At 41.2% G+C, this 15,372-nt stretch overlaps 1 protein-coding gene across 9 annotated transcripts in view; it reads left to right on the top strand.

Moving 5' to 3' along the window:
• The window catches only part of SMYD3 (SET and MYND domain containing 3), a 397,286-nt gene that overhangs the window by 378,402 nt on the left and 3,512 nt on the right, over positions 1–15,372 (top strand). For all 9 annotated transcript variants that reach the window (XM_039569870.1, XM_039569868.1, XM_039569866.1 and 6 more), the window contains one exon: positions 12,877–12,985. In XM_039569870.1, coding sequence (XP_039425804.1) covers positions 12,877–12,985 — 109 coding nt within the window. The remainder of the gene's footprint in view (positions 1–12,876; positions 12,986–15,372) is intronic.

Below are 15,372 nucleotides of genomic sequence, written 5' to 3'. Positions count from 1 at the left end.
TCTCCCCCATGTGCTGGCTAGTATTTGGGCTAGAACTGTGAACCTGGTCTCATTGCACAGATATCCACTACTGGGAACTGTGGGCCAAGTTACAGAGTCTTTCTTTAGCTCAGTGGGACCCAGCTAACATTTGCTAGAAAAAAATAGTACTTGACCGAGTCCACATATGGTTTTTTTTCTCATTTCCCTTCCTCCATCACCACTCATCCATAAATCAATGTGGTAATTGCCTCCATACAATCAGATGAGAGAGAATGTGTCTGCTCACTGTTTCGTAATTTTAGACTGTTACAAGCCATTTACTAATGTGCTTTAGGCATGATAGTGCAGTTGTAGCTCTTCTTTTGTGCCTGTGCTGCCCTCAGTGAATGGGGTGCAGGGTAAACATTTACCAGATTGTCTCAGAGGATTCTTGTCCGAAGTGTGCTCCCCGACAGGAAACCTACCCATGGCCTCTCGGGAAAGGAGGTTGGACACAAAATGTCTGTGCCTCCACCAGTGCCTGGGCAAGTGTCATTTTAAGGGCTTGACTAAGCAGGTCTTTGTCAAGCAACTCTAAAGGATTTCCTGTGCAGCTTCCAGGAGGGTTTTTTTTGGTTGGTTGGGTTTTTTTTGGTTTTGGCTTGTTCATTTGCTTGGGGTATGGTTTGGTTTTGTCTTTCTGGTAGGCACAAGGCCATATGCTTCAGTGTCATGTTTAGCCACTGCACTTGTGGTCTGGCCCAGAGAGGTGGCTGCCCTTCCATGGCTCTCCTTACAAAGGGCTGGAGTTCTCATGATTGGAGAAAACATCCTTCCAACAGACCCATTATGTATTTTTATGTAGTTGATACTAAGTGGAAGAAAAAACAGCTAATTCTTTGGGAACTGGGCTCCTGTGTATTGTGCCCTTTGTTTTCAGTCTGGGAACTCTTTGTTTCTGTTTTTATACAAGAGATTTATTCAGTAGTTCCCTGAATGCATTGCACTTTCGCTTAAATGAACTGTTTATCCCTTATCTTGCCTATAGAAATACATCCTCATCATGTCAAAACATGGACCTCTAATGACCTAATCTAGAAATGCTATCCAAAACCTCATACAGAGGAAATTTGTTGCAAAGTGCCTGTTGGAGAGTATCTTTCATACTCTCACACGTCTCTAAACAAGCTCTGAGTGGCTGAGCCACATAACTATAGCTAGGTATAATTTTGAAAATCCTCAGAATCTTTTGGGACAATAACATATAATTATGAAATGGTGGCTTGAGATCTTCCCTTTAAAAATTTTTACCTCGTGCCCATACTGCCAAGGTGCAAACATACCCATTAATCAAGGTGTACCACAAACCTGTCTTTCCTTGAAAAACGCTTGCTCAGTGAACATGCTACTTTCAATTACAGAGTTCAAGCATGCCTTGGTCATTTGAAGTATTGCACAGTGTTTTCCATGCTGTGAAGAGGCACTGTGGTGTGTTATCTGAAAAAAAAATTCTCTCCTTTGTATTCAGCTAGCATTTCAGGTAGTGCTTTGGAGCCTGGGAGAGATTATTGCTCATGATTGCTGTTCATAAAGTTCATAGCTGGTCTCCTTTTTTCTGTAAAGAACGCTATTTTCCCCCTCCCATTTCTTCCAGATTGTTTTATTTCCTAGGAAGCTCTGGAGCAATTTACATGCCTTTTGGGTCATGCAAGAAGTTTTCTAGCCAGCTGAGCAACTGGATGGAAGTTATGTGTTCTCCATCTCAGACAGATGGTCTTGTTTAGCTGTCACATTTTAACTTTGTAGCCTACGAAGGATTTGGCATTCTTTTCAGAACTATTGCTAATATTTTTGAACTCCTACAGAATCTTCCTATTAAACTCTCAAAGCTCTTCACAAACATGACAGAATTTAGCCCTCATATTAGTCCACTGAATAAAGAGATCAGTATTCTCATTTTACAGATGGGAAAGCTGAGACACGAGGAGGAGTAAGGCTAGTTGTCTAAATGAGATATCTGACATCAGGTAATAGGGTTCTTGTTCAGACACGCTGGTAACAAGCTGTGCATGAGAATGTCACTAAATTTTGCAAATGCTAATTCAGCTGTTATTGTTGCTATTATTTTTGACAACAAGAGTTGTATCCAGCACAATAGACAAACTGAAATGGCAGCTGGTAAAGCACAGGCCTGACAAGTCTTGAAAGGTGACAACATGGTGGGAGAAAGAAAAAAAAAAAGCATTAGAGAGGTGAGCCTGTAAGGCACCTGTGTGGTCAAAAATGAACCATCCAGACATTTGATTAGTATCACTAGGTTTAACAGCTATCCAGTCAAATCAGAAGCCTGTACACATTGAATATCTATCAGATATCTGGTGTTGGAATGACAGAGAAGCAACATCTTGCTGGTGTGAAGATTGTGGGCCAAAAGAAAGGTCCCTGTTCTCACTTTTTTCCATAACCCCATATTGGTACTAACATGAAATTCTGTTGGAAAACATGATGCCACCGTGGTAGTTAGTGCAGACAAGGAGATGTTTACTCAGGGAACAACAATGGCACAAAGATATCACAAAGCAAAAAGGACCATCTTGTTAATTGTATGAACAGTAAATTCATTTCTTCATTCAAATAACTTCACTATTAGCTATAGACATGATACACTGTGGTTCTAAAGCAAAAGTGATGCTCAAAGAACATCCTCACATCAGAGGTGACAGTAAAGAATTGAAGAAAAAGATCCATAGTACCTTAGAAGAGGGAACTAGAGGGCCATCACCTCAAAGATTTAGAGCAAATTATGAAGGGAGAAAAAAATGGAAGGAATATAAGGTGCTATAAAAAACCCCAAAACTCTGTAGATTTGCTAATAAATGGATCATGCAAGACTATTTTTGGTAAGACAATATAATCTAAATGCAGGAAAATAACACAGAGCTAAGCTTCAATGAAGAATGAAATGGAGCATTACAGAGTTACCATCATTCTGGTAGGTCATTTGCACAAAAATTATAAGGTGGATAACTGGGTAAGAAAGAGGCAGGTTTGGGGAGATATCAAAACAAAAGGGATATTCCTGGATCCTTTCACAATTCCAAGCTGGAAGCTTGTCTTCTTGAAATAGAAGACAGGGAAGATTTGATGATCACAGCATGACTGTAACATGCCAAGTGATGAAGTAGTAAGAATATGAACCTGATTTGGTTATCCATTTTTGGTCAGAAATCAACTGCACCTTGATGTACTGGGTTGGAAATTCAACCAGTCTCTGAATGAGACAGAACACCTTCTTATTTGTTCTGAATATGCCAGTTGTTGGTTTTGTCTAATATTTTTGGGGTATTATGAGAGACATTTGCCTTTTCCATGCTAACTGTGATTTTTGTAGATCCATCAAGCCCTTCCACAATAATTTATTTTGCAGATTTGTCCTGGACTTATTATTTACTCTTCAAATCCACTGCCTCTGTCACCTCTGTCTACCCCTTTCATCTGAACTCTTTTGAGAAGACAGGATCAGAACTGCATACAACAGCCAAGATGTAGGAGCAGGATGTATTTTTACAGCACTTCTCTCTTGTCTTTTCCTAAAAAGATCCTAATATTTGTTTTGCTTTTCTGAGCATAATGTTCACAGAACTAATATGTTCACAGAAGTAATGTTTTTACATAAATACCCATTCTATAGCCAAGATCCATTTCCCAAATTATACAGGGTAGTCCAGAAACCATCACCGTTACTTAAATCAGTGATCTAACTTGTGTGTTATCACTTTTGTGTTACAACAGACTTCTAAGGTGATCTGAGATACTGGTGAGTGGAGAGAAGACATTTTGCACTGAAGATGTCAGTGCTACCAGCTCTGTCCTTCCTTCTGCAGTTTGTGCACACCCATACTCACACTGATCTGACTTCTCCAAGCTTTGCTGACACCAGTAGTATTTACATGTGTGGGGCTCAGATGGTGGGGGACTCGTGTCGTAGCAGAGGGAATCAATTAGAGGAAAGTCATATGTGACTTGTATAGAGATCCATCAGTGCTTTACATTTTCTTGTCACTCTCTGGGTTTTTGGATGAAGGAGAGAGATCGTGCAAACCTGTAGGTCTGTGATTAAGACCAGAGTCTAAACTTGCATTTCTTGTACCTGCAGTCTTGTATCCTCAGCTGCATGAGATAGGGAAAGTGAGTCATTTTTCATACCATCAACAGCTGGCCAGAGGTTCATTGCTGGAGGAGAAGGTGATGCCAAGATCTTTGTCACAAATTACCGTGTCTCTAGTGTACATTTTTCTTCAGTTTTTTGCTTCTCTTCCCATGCATGTTCTCTTTAATTAGCTTTCCTTTTGTTCCTTTGCTGCATTTCTTAGCCTTCTTGTTTTTTCTGGCGTTCTCCCCAAGTAATCTGTATGGCTTTTAAAAATCTTTTTATAAATCCTTTGAACTAAACTGTTGATCTTAATCTCTTACTCTCCTGGTTATGCAAGGGCAGAGGCAGTGTGTTCCTATCTGCAGTGACAGCCCATACTGCCGTCTTTATCTGTAAAGGTGGTGAACTTGCGACAAAAAAACCTAAGAGCTACAAGATGTTTTGAAGCTCAGCTAGGACACAGAGACAATATATATAAAATCTTTTCCTACTTCCATTCCAGACTGAGAACCCTTTATTTCCTTAACATCTCATAATAACAGAAGAGGAGAGAACATTGAAGTGGACAGTTCAAGCTGACAGAGTTAGCATTTGAAGTGGATGAGTTAGACAGATCAAGAGCCAAGATGAAAATTGCAGTTTGTCACATTTTTTCATTTTATTGAAGTTATCATTCAAACCTTGGCAGAGACAACATCTGGAACAATATTCATTTTAATGTGACATAAATTATCATCATAAGGAATATGGCAGGCTGATCAGCAGCCAGGGAGAAATAATTTCTGAGATGGATAGCTAACATTTCTTGAGAATTCAGTCAATTAAGAAGTATGATTGCTTATTTGATCACATCAGCTCAATTACTGAAACAAACAGTAATGGAACAGTATGAGATGCAGATGTGATGAAAAATATTTTGAGGCATTATTTCACAGATCTAAATCCTGAACTGTTTCCAGAGGCAGTTGTTCCACAGAAACAATAGGACGTTTCTTGAGTGACAACAGAATAGAAAAAAAAAAAAAGAGAAAAATAAGTTATCAGTCTGGCACAAAAGTTTCTTAACTAAGGTCACTGTCTCTACATTTTGTTTACAAAATCCAGCAAGCCTGTTAAGCCTGTAAAACTGTGTTTACTTTCATTTGGATTGTTTGATCCAGACAGGTAGGCAAGACAGCACAGACACAAGAACCAGACTCTGCATGAACCAAAAGCCATCCTAGAGCTACAATGAGATCTAGGTTTAACTTTCCCAGAGATTTTATCTTGTAACATTGGACAAACCACTTCATTTGCCTGAGCCTCCATATCTTATCTGGGCAGAACAAATGCTGCCTTTCCATGCACTTTGCTGCTTAGTAGGGTGAGGCTCGTACATGAGTTGTGGGCATTGGTGAAAATCTCAATACTTGGGGATAACCAAGAGTTTTGCCAATACAAAACAATCCAGAGAGAGAGAGAGCACATGTGAATTAGACTGCAAAAATGTACAGCCAGGATATAAGAGTATGGAGACTTCCAAATGAACTCTGATCAGAGGTGTTAGGTCTGCACATCTGTATTGATATCGCCCCAGCTGGCTCAGAAAATGAAGCCAATTTTCTGCTGTTATTTGGTTAAACCAGAAGAAGTCTCTTAGGGATAATTAGTAGTTTTGCATAGTAATCACAGAAAGTAATTTCTCCTGCTTTAGTTTGTAAGAGACTTTCCAGCATAAAATTTCTTCTAATAATGTTTTCTCATTGCTGGCAAAGCATTTTTATAATGCTTTAGGGATGTACACTCGTGGTTTCCTCGAGGAAAACCTCCCTGCTAGTGCTGAGGAGCTGATCCCAAAATCCAAGTGAGAGAGGTCAAATCTGGGAAAAAATAGAAAAGACTGATGCCAGAATTAAACTGTTCACTGATGCTTTGATCGTCTCCATGAGACACTGTGATGGGGAGATAAAATGGACAATAAACATTCCAGGGCAGCTGGAGTATATCAGGTCTGCCACAGGTAAAGGATTTCGTCTTCTACTCAAAAAGTGGCATGGCTACAGAAGGGATACAGGGAGTTGCAAAATACTGAACTGATTTAAACTTACCTGATTATCCATGATAGATAGGAAGTTGTTAAGAAAAGAAAGAGGGGGGGAAAGAGAGAGAAGGAAAAAGCAGAAAGAATAACAGGTTAACATAATTATTATTTCAATTAAAAAGGTAATATTAACATGAAAGCCAGGCCAGTATTTTTTTAAAGGCTTTCACAGGGACCTCTAAATATTTTACACAGATACAGATATATTGCTCTTAAAAATTTCAAAGTTCCAACCAGACTTCTAATACTTAGCATTCAAAACAGTCACCTAGTCCAGTATCAATGACACATTCCTACTTTCTCCAAAAATAACCCCTCAGCCTTGTTCATTCCAGGCAAAACTCTTGCACAGGACTCGTGCTCATTAAAAAATAAAATACTGACCAAATAATGTATAAAGCTGCTTAAGATTATTTTCTATAAATAGAACGTTTCTTCTTAAGTACTACTTTAGCCTCAAATTGCTGGGTGTGGAGCAGGAATTGTTAGGTGAAATTCTGTGCAGGAGATCAGACTGAACAGCACCTGGGACTTTAAGATCTGTAAACTCCTAAATGAGTTCCTGATGCATGTGATTTCTTCAATTATTTCATACCTTTTAACATAAATAAAAATTTGTCCTTAAATTTTTCCTAAAAATATTTGTCATAATTGCCATGTTTAGAACCCATTGACCATCCCAGCCAAGGAGTAGAAATAATATGTGAATTGGTTGACCAGTTTCACATCACTGACTAAAAAAAAAAAAAAACCAAGTAACTGGACAACACAAAACCAATTGCTAGGCTTCAGTTCAGTGAACAGCTTTAATGAATGTACTCAAATACTGAGGAGTTCAGAAAACAAGAACAAGTCAGAGAAAGAAGAGAAGGTTGAACTTAACTGGGTGCTGTATTTGTGGTGTACATTTCTGTTGTGAGGCTTATGCTGTCCTCTTTGCATTCTTCTCACCACTTTTGCTGAAGCCCTGGAGCCTCTTAATCCTTTCTGTGTTGGTGAGGCTCCTGAAACTGCTTTATGTCTTTTATGCTGTCATATTTACTTGCACTAAAAGGCACTGCAAACCAATTTACAGTTATGTATAGCATCACCTTTTACATGTCACCTTAGTAAAGAGACTTGTAACATTTCCATTTCAAACCTTTATTTCAGGTTTTATAAATCCTCCTGCTTCTAATTACATGAGGCTGAAAACAGTAGTGTAAAAACATGTTAGCCCCACAGACTGATATGCAAGGAACAGAAGACATCTATTTTAAAATATGAGTCATCAGAAAAGGCAGTGATTTTGCATTGTCTCCTTTTTTTAATACTAGGCTTTAATTCACAAGAGAACACAAAAGCTCTGACTCTTTACCCTGTAATTGGAGATAAGTTGAGTGGAATTAATGGAACTATATTATTAAGAAATAGAAAGAATTGGCTAAATTTTGTCAAGGGTTGTGGTTTTTACACTATCCCTTACATGAAAACACAAGAGATTGCTTGGAGAGATTCAGGGCTAATACATAGAATGAAGAAAAAAGTACTTTTCTTTCTAAAGTATATGATTAGTGACTGCTCTGGGGGTTAATCAAGGCAAACCTTGAGGCTGAATTACATAGAGGAGCAACCGATTTCATTAGAAACAGCTACTGTTATACATGGTATGGGCCATTTCTTTGCCTAGTGAAAATTGGTATCCTTGTATTTTGTGAATGAAATGCAGGAACTGCTGGTGCTTGGAACAGTGAAGCACTGGTACAAGCTGCCTGAAGCCTGGGAAATAGCTTTCTTTTGTGGTTTTGAATAGTTAGCTAGGCGGTGCCTTCTTTGCCTCACTGGTCACCTATGAGGTCTCCCAGGCACATCCCAGAATAAGGGTTGAGCCAGGGATTATCTGAGAGCATGTGAGCCCTACAGTTCCATCAGACCCAATGGCTGCCTCCAGAACAGACACTGAGAGAGCTGGCCAGCGTGCTCACTATTGTCTTTGCAAGGCTGAGACGATCAGGGAGCTAGCATGCAGGTTAGAGTGTTATGGCCCAGGTGAGCAGAGAGCTGGACAGGTAAAATCCTGGCTGGGTGGTGGGGTGAGAGGACATGGTGGTTGTGTTGTCCCCTGTTTGGATGCCAGTAACAGCGGGGGTACCACAGGGATCTGTGCTGGGACTCGTCCTGTTTAACACCATTTTCAGTGACCCGGAGGAGGCAACAGAAGGCACTTCTGTGGGGTTTGCAGATGACACCATACCAGTTGATAGGCAGGAGGGCAGGCTGGAGGAACAGGCCAGCATGGGTGCTGTTGGGCATAGATGGGAACAAAGCTGTGCTGCCTCATAAAAGCAGAGGATTTGATACAAAATGTACAGCTCTTTCTCGGCCTCCTCCAGCTGTCTTGTTTACAGTGCAGCTCTACTTGTTAGTTGTATTTTGTTTAATCTCTCTTTGCAAGTGGTCTACTGGGCATTGACCAGTGCCAAGGGCAAGGAAGCATCACTCCACAGAACTATCCTTACTTCAGCTTTCAGTATGTAACTATTTCTCTTCTTGTCCCTCAGGCCCCCGTAAATCTCATAAAACCCTTTTCAGATTGAAATCCTACTCTTCCCAAGCTGTAACGTCTTTTACAGCATGTATTTCTCTATAGTTATCTTGGTCTCTTGTTGACAGTCTTTAGGTATCAGTTCCTTGGCTGGTAAATACCTTCCTTATTCTTAAATCTATCCACTTGGTTGTGTTCAAAGCAATGCATGGGGATAATAAATTGGCACACAAGTTCTTTCTGTCATGCCAGTGTTTCATCCTACCGAATCCTGGGGATGTCTGGAAGAAGCCAGCAGCCTTTTCCCCACTTGCACATCTCCCAGAAGAGCTGCAAGCTGCCTGGATTTCTCTAGTAAACTCACTTAATGGATGTCCATCCATAAACGGTGTTCCAATAGTTTAATAGATTTATTCCAGAATATGAAAATAAACAGTTGTTTCAAATGCCAATTTTAGGACTTGCAGAATGGAACTATGTACATGCATAAGATGAGAGCGTAAATCAGCTCAGTAAAACAGCTTTGTAAATATTTATGAGCACAGGGCTCTTCATTTCACACATTTTACTGCTCCTCTGTCCTCATCTTAAGTTTTCACTTGCTTTAGCTAATGGCTGGTAGTTTGGGCCGAGGACCTGACATTTGGGCCTGACATTGCTAAATTGCTGCCTGTTTCCTCTGGTATTGCATATACCACAATCCTAGACCTTTAGTGACTGCAGGTGAATGTATGATCTATAGAAACAAACATGTTTGCATGGAGGGGCGTATTCTGAATTCTAATGAACCCACATTGTGTGCTGTGAATTTTAGCAGGAGGTACATTGATGAACTAAAGCACAGCCTGGATTTTCCTGCTTAAGCTGCCACCCCTCATTTGGCTGCAGGCGAGGCAGGACCCACATTTCTTCTTTGTTTTGGTATTAGAATGGGGTTGGTTGTTCAGAAGGGTGAGGAAAGGGAGATTAAAAAAATGGTTGATAGGATGAAAGATAAAGGTGTGGGATGAAAGAGATGTGAAGCAGCTGTGAAAGAACAGTGGCAAAAGAATCAGAGCTGTCAGGATACAGCAGAAACAGTCTAATGGGGCCTACAAAGATGGGTTATCATCTCATGCAAAAGACTGTGTCTCCCTGGCACCTTCTCCTGTGGCCATGATCCTTCCCCAAGCATTCCAGCATTTTGGTGGCCCAGAGGAGAGGAATGACATTTTTACTCCTTCCTTTGCAGCAGTCACAGAGGAGGACAGAAGGATGCAATCACATGGACATCTTCTTTTCAGTTTTTACAAAGTTGTGCATGTGCTCATTATTTCCATTTATGTCCACGTTGGTGCTGGAATTTCTATTACTCTTCACTAATTCACACCAAAATCTCTGCATTTCCTCTCTATTTCACTAGCAGCAGATAGCACCATGTTGATATAATAACCAGAAACAAAATCTAAAAATAAACCTGCTGATAATTTCCTAGTGTTTGTTTGACCAGACCCTTGAAGTTCCTGAGTGGTCAGTTTGGACTGAGATAAGCGCTATCATTTTTCTTCTCTCTTGTCTGCTGGCTCTTCAGCCTTTTTGAACTGCAACCCACAAGGGGACTGAGCAGGAGGTGTTTGTGGCAATTCAGGATGGATTATTCTCATTGAGGAATTGGCTTCTGCTGCTTCATGAGAGGCTTTGGCAGATCAAAAGCTGTTGCTGCTGAGATCCTGCCAGGCATGCTTTCCATGTATTTCTCTATGTCTTCACTGAAGCTGCGTGGGATCAGTGGAATAGGGGAATTTGGGTATGAAAACATTTTTCGTTATGTTTACACATCTTAATTAGAGATTTATAAGGACAGCCAGATATGCTGCCATTTAAACAATTACTTGTATTTAATTGTGTTTGCATTTTCATTAGTGAAATATAACAGAGAAAGGTAACATTAATTTACATGCAGATTTATCAGAAGATTTCTGTACATTGTACAAATTTATATCATTTAATGTCTTAGCATGCATTTAATCATACTCATGCAGATTTAAGTGTCTTCCTGACTGCAGTGGTATCATTCATTAACAGTTACCCTGAACTCTGATGATCATAGGTTTGGCATAAACACAAAAAAATATATTCTTCAGAAAGTAGATTTTGGAAAGCTTATTGGCTCTTCTTCCTGAGGCTGTGACACGTTTTGTATTTTTAGACACTACTCAAGCCCATTGCTGGTGTACCTGAGCAAATCAAATGCTCTTTGATCAAGTAGGATGTTTGTCTTCAGTGAGTTGTGCTTAAGGCTTTTATTCTTTCTTTTGCTAGTCTGTAGTCACTGGAATTCCCCAGGAAGCAATACTGGGTCCAGTCTTATTCAACTTGTTTATCAATGGGATAGGAGACACCTCAGCCAGTTTGCTGATGACACTAAACTGGGGGAGTGGCTGATAGACCCGAAGGCTCTGCTGCCATTCAGTGGGACCTCGACAGGCTGGAGAATTGGGTAGAGAGAACATAATGGGGTTCAATGAGGGCAAGTGCAGAGTCCTGCACCTGGGGAGGAATAACCCCAAGTGCCAGCACAGACTGGGGACTGACCTACAAGAGAGCAGCTCTGTGGAGAAGGATCTGGGGTTCCTGGTGGGTGACAAGTTGTCCATGAGCCAGCAGTGCCCTCATGGCCAGGGAGGGCCCAATGGTGTCCTGGGGTGCATCAGGAAGAGTGTGGCTCTAGAGGTTGAGGGAAGGTGATCCTGCCCCTCTACTCAGCCCTGGTGAGGCCACCTCTGGAATACTGTGTCCAGTTCAGGGCTTCTCACGATGGGAAAGACAAGGAGCTACTGCAGCACAGGCCACAAAGATGATGAGGGGCCTGGAGCACTTCTCTTATGAGGAGAGACTGCGGGAGCTGGGCCTGGAGAAGAGAAGACTGAGAAGGATCTCATTAATGCACATGAATATCTCAAAGGATGCCAAGAGGATGGTGCCAGACTCTTTTCAGTGGTGCCCAGTGACAGAACAAGGAGCACTGAACAGAAACTAAAACATGAAGAACTTCTTTCCATTGAAGGTGGCAGAGCACTGGAACAGGCCGCCCAGGGAAGTCATGGATTCTCTGTCTGGAGACATTCAAAAACCACATGGATGAGTTCCTCTAATCTGCTCTAGGTGACCCTGCCTTGACAGGAGGGTTGGACTTGATGATCTCCAGAGGTGTCTTCCAACCCTAAGGATTTTGTGATCTGGCATAGTTAGTCAAAAAATATATAAGGTCTTTTGCAAGTGACTTAATTTCCAAGTGTGTCCCTTCACCTCATGTTTCCTGATGGCCAGTTCCAGGCAAGCTATATCCATGGCTTTCTGAAGCCTCCAGGTTGCTTTTTCAAGATACCATGATCTCCACATCCAGAACATGGGGCTGGGGTGCAATCCATATATGATGAGCCAAGGGCCAGTGGAATTTGAAAATGTGGAGCAGTCACCATGAAAGCATGAACATTTCAAGAGCATCTTGAGAGCAATTAATGATGATAACACTCTCCATCTACTTCCTAGATAAAAAAGGGACCATCGTTCTGGTTTTTTTAACAGAACCTCTGCTTCTGTGAAATTAATTAAGAACAGGAATGTATCCTCATGCTAGCAGATACCTTGTCTAGATGAACAAGCCAAGACTGAGATGTTTCCTTGAATGGACAGAACCAGTTCTTTTTATGCAACAGGGAGCAGCAAAAAACCCCTCAGAAGCAGTGTCCACAAAGTTACATACCTGCTTTCACTGCACTCCCACTCCTTCGTCTTGGAGGATCCAGGACTGGGTTCCCTGTTGAAGCTTCCTCTTAAAATTATGCCTCTCCAGTGACCCAAGATTGTCAAGGACCTCTGTTTGCAACACTAAGTACAGTAAATGCTATTGTATTATCCAACAGTAGCAAATTAAATAATCCCACTCCTGTCACTTTCTAACAGGATAATGTTAAAGGCATTCCTCTGGGATGGAGAGTAATAATTTGCTAATTCCCCTCAGTATTTTATGCTTCTCAGTATTGCAGCTAATTTTCTCTGAGTACCTTATTAACATTCACAATGACTTTGCAGTCCCACCCTAATAGCTCTCCCCAGAGGCAGTGACTGTGAAGGTGAGAGCTGACAGTGACACATTTTCCTCCTTTTTCTCTACAGACTGTATTATCCTGGTTTCCATCCACTGAGGGCTGTCCAGCTGATGCGAGTGGGCAAACTGCAGTACAGTCAAGGCATGTTTCCTCAGGCACTGGAAACCTTGAAACAGGTCAGTATGGTGAAACATTTTTTCTCTATCCTCCTTCATTGCTTCCCCCAAAACTGCTGTGTGACCCTCCCTGCCTCGTGCCTTTGGATACTTCTCACCACTTCTTCCATCAGTGGTGTTTCCCCAGGTTGCAGCTGGGTGTGCTGATGGGTCACTGCTGCTCAGCGTTTCAGGCACTGACATTCTCCAGTGTCAGCCACAGCTAATTACAGTTTGATAGCTCAGAGGTGCCTGGATGAAAAATTACTACTAGATCTGAAGAGATAAAACTATCTCAGTGCTTCATATGTTCCTTATTCACATAGCAAAGTGATTCTGAGAGCACTGAAATTACAGGAACAGGAGCAGAGCTGCAGTTTCTACCCTCCTTATTCCCTATCGGTTTCAGATCGGAGAACTTTGTCTTTAACATGTGTATTTTATTGTGAGCCATACTCAAATCAACAGTCATGTTTCTTGATCCCTCGTATTTCTTATCATTCATCATCTTTGATCTGGTTTTGCAGCTGTGCTTTGTTAGTTACATTTCAGCTTTAAGCCATCCCTCTTGTACCTGAGCCGACTTTTATATTCATTTCCTTGTACCTCAGGCTCTTATTTGTCCTGCTGTTGTATTGCTGTTAGTATCATCTTAAATATATTTACTAATCCCTTTCCACGTGCAACATGTCCTCAGGATGTAGGTTCTTGCCTCCCGTCTAAAGTCCTCAATCACTGCTGGGGTGCTTTGCTCCCCCAGGGAGATGTGCTGCCTCTAGTTTCCCTTGAAAAGGTCTTATACCTTTTATACCTTATATCTTTTCTGATACCTTATATATTTTCTGATGTTATTGATTGTCCTGTGGTCAGCTTTCCCTGAAGACATTACATGCTCCACGTGGTTCCCTGTCCTGGCTCCCTGCCCACCTCCAGTTTGTGACACAGCTCCCCATTGCCTTTGCTGGGTGCTGCCGAAAGCCACCTGGCCCAGCTACTTGCTTGTATCTGCAGGGCAGGAGCAGGCTCAGTGCTGGCACCAGTGTTGGAAAGAAGTGAAGAATTTGGCCCTACATTCCCTTTGATTAATGTCCATGCTATATGAAGAGCTAGTCTTGTGGCAAAGAGTTAGGGCAACTGCTTGGGATACAAGGGGATGGGTGTCTGCACTGGAGGTGGGGGAGAGGTGCTTTCTCACTCCTGCCCTGGTCCCTTATAAAGATAATATCAGTCATGACTCTCCAGGTATTAGTATTTTGTACTTACCTTTTCTTCAAGCCCCGTATCTCTTTGGTTTTAACATCTGATTAATGATGCAAGCTGAATAACTGATAATTTTCACATGTTGAAATAATAAATTAGTATTTAATATGATGCCACTCTTGCTAGGTCTTGGTATAACTTACATCTTCACTTGATATATTTTACTTAAATTATAGCTAGTTCTAGCATTATAAAGCAGATGGAAGAGTAATCAGTTCTATTTTTTATGCATTATTCAGAAGTATGTAATATATCTGTCATGTGCCAGGTAATCCATTCTGCTCTTTCCCCCAAAATATTTATAATTCCCAACCATTTAGAGTTTCCCTTTTAGCAGTGGAATGAGACCCCAGTCAGAGGAGCTTCTGTTTTCATTGATACTTCTACAATATATTAACAGGCATTGTTCTAATTGCATTTCTAATGTGATACTGCATTAGATTAAACTGGAGCAAATTGCCCTAGAGACAACTGAATGCTGCTGGTCAGTGAAGGTGCAGTTGGGATTATATGGTTTTGGTGAAGAAGTTGCCTATTGCAAGCCAAATTGCTGTTCTATGATCCTTTGGAAACTGAGCAATGCCTTACACAGAAACCTTTTCTAGGCTGTGACTCCCTCTTTCTCTCCAAAGGGACATTAAGGTCCTGCTTGCCCTCCTGTGTCGTACCCAGTGAGCCTCTAATGGAGGCTCCAAGCCATTGTTGCTCCACAAGGACACAGTGCTTTACAAATGAGGTGTAGAATCCTGTTGTGGCCTATTCCCTATTCAGCCTCTCTTTTTACACCCACGTATGAGACAAAGACAGACTGAACTCCCACTTCCTAGGAGCACAGCTGAGAGGAGGAAAAGTTTCATGTCATCCTGTTTCTCCATGTAACTTCTTTGGATAAGCTCTGCAACTGATTCACTTCCTTGCTGTCTACACCAGAACAAATTAGAGGAAGATATAATTCTCAGTTTGTTGTGACTAAAGAATGTGATTCCTAATATTACTCAGATAATGTCCTAGAGTTATATGAGAATGCAATTTGCCCCTTTGTGATTAGATGTGTCAACAGAGCATGCCACATGCTCAGAGCAGAAACTCGATTACCTTCTCTGCTTCATTACTCTTCTTAATACACTCTGACACTGAATAGCAGCACC

Source organism: Corvus cornix, chromosome 3 (genome assembly GCF_000738735.6).
Source record: "Corvus cornix cornix isolate S_Up_H32 chromosome 3, ASM73873v5, whole genome shotgun sequence".
Taxonomy (NCBI): domain Eukaryota; kingdom Metazoa; phylum Chordata; class Aves; order Passeriformes; family Corvidae; genus Corvus; species Corvus cornix.
This window is presented reverse-complemented; position numbering and strand designations above follow the sequence as displayed.